This window comes from Buceros rhinoceros, unplaced genomic scaffold (genome assembly GCF_000710305.1).
Source record: "Buceros rhinoceros silvestris isolate BGI_N320 unplaced genomic scaffold, ASM71030v1 scaffold40647, whole genome shotgun sequence".
Taxonomy (NCBI): domain Eukaryota; kingdom Metazoa; phylum Chordata; class Aves; order Bucerotiformes; family Bucerotidae; genus Buceros; species Buceros rhinoceros.
Window position 1 is genome coordinate 29,272 of NW_010421149.1, and position 336 is coordinate 29,607.

The 336-nt window shown below is 62.5% G+C and overlaps 1 protein-coding gene across 1 annotated transcript in view; it reads right to left on the reverse strand.

Annotated features, from left to right (window-relative positions):
- GALR2 (galanin receptor 2) overlaps positions 1-328 on the reverse strand; it is a gene marked incomplete at its 5' end in the record, with an annotated part of 1,678 nt that extends 1,350 nt beyond the window's left edge. The window contains one exon of the mRNA XM_010139551.1: positions 21-328. Coding sequence (XP_010137853.1) covers positions 21-328 — 308 coding nt within the window. The remainder of the gene's footprint in view (positions 1-20) is intronic.
- Positions 329-336: the final 8 nt, after the last annotated feature.

Below are 336 nucleotides of genomic sequence, written 5' to 3' on the forward strand. Positions count from 1 at the left end.
CACCCCATCCCCTTTCCTACCTGTCGAGGGAGACGGTGGCCAGGGTGAAGCTGCTGGCGTACATGGTGAGGAAGATGAAGAAGTGGACGGCCTTGCACATGAAGGGTCCGAACACCCAGCCCTCCAGGGTGTAGATGGTGGCTTGGAAGGGGACGCAGAAGAGGATGAAGCAGAGGTCGGCCACCCCCAGGTTGAGGATGAAGAGGTTGGTGGTGTTCTTTGCCTGTCCGTTGCGCAGCAGCACAGCCAGCACCAGGCAGTTGCCCACCGTGCCCACGAGGAAGATGAGGAGGTACACCAGCGGGATGACCCCCGACTCGGGCTGCCAGCCCCCCC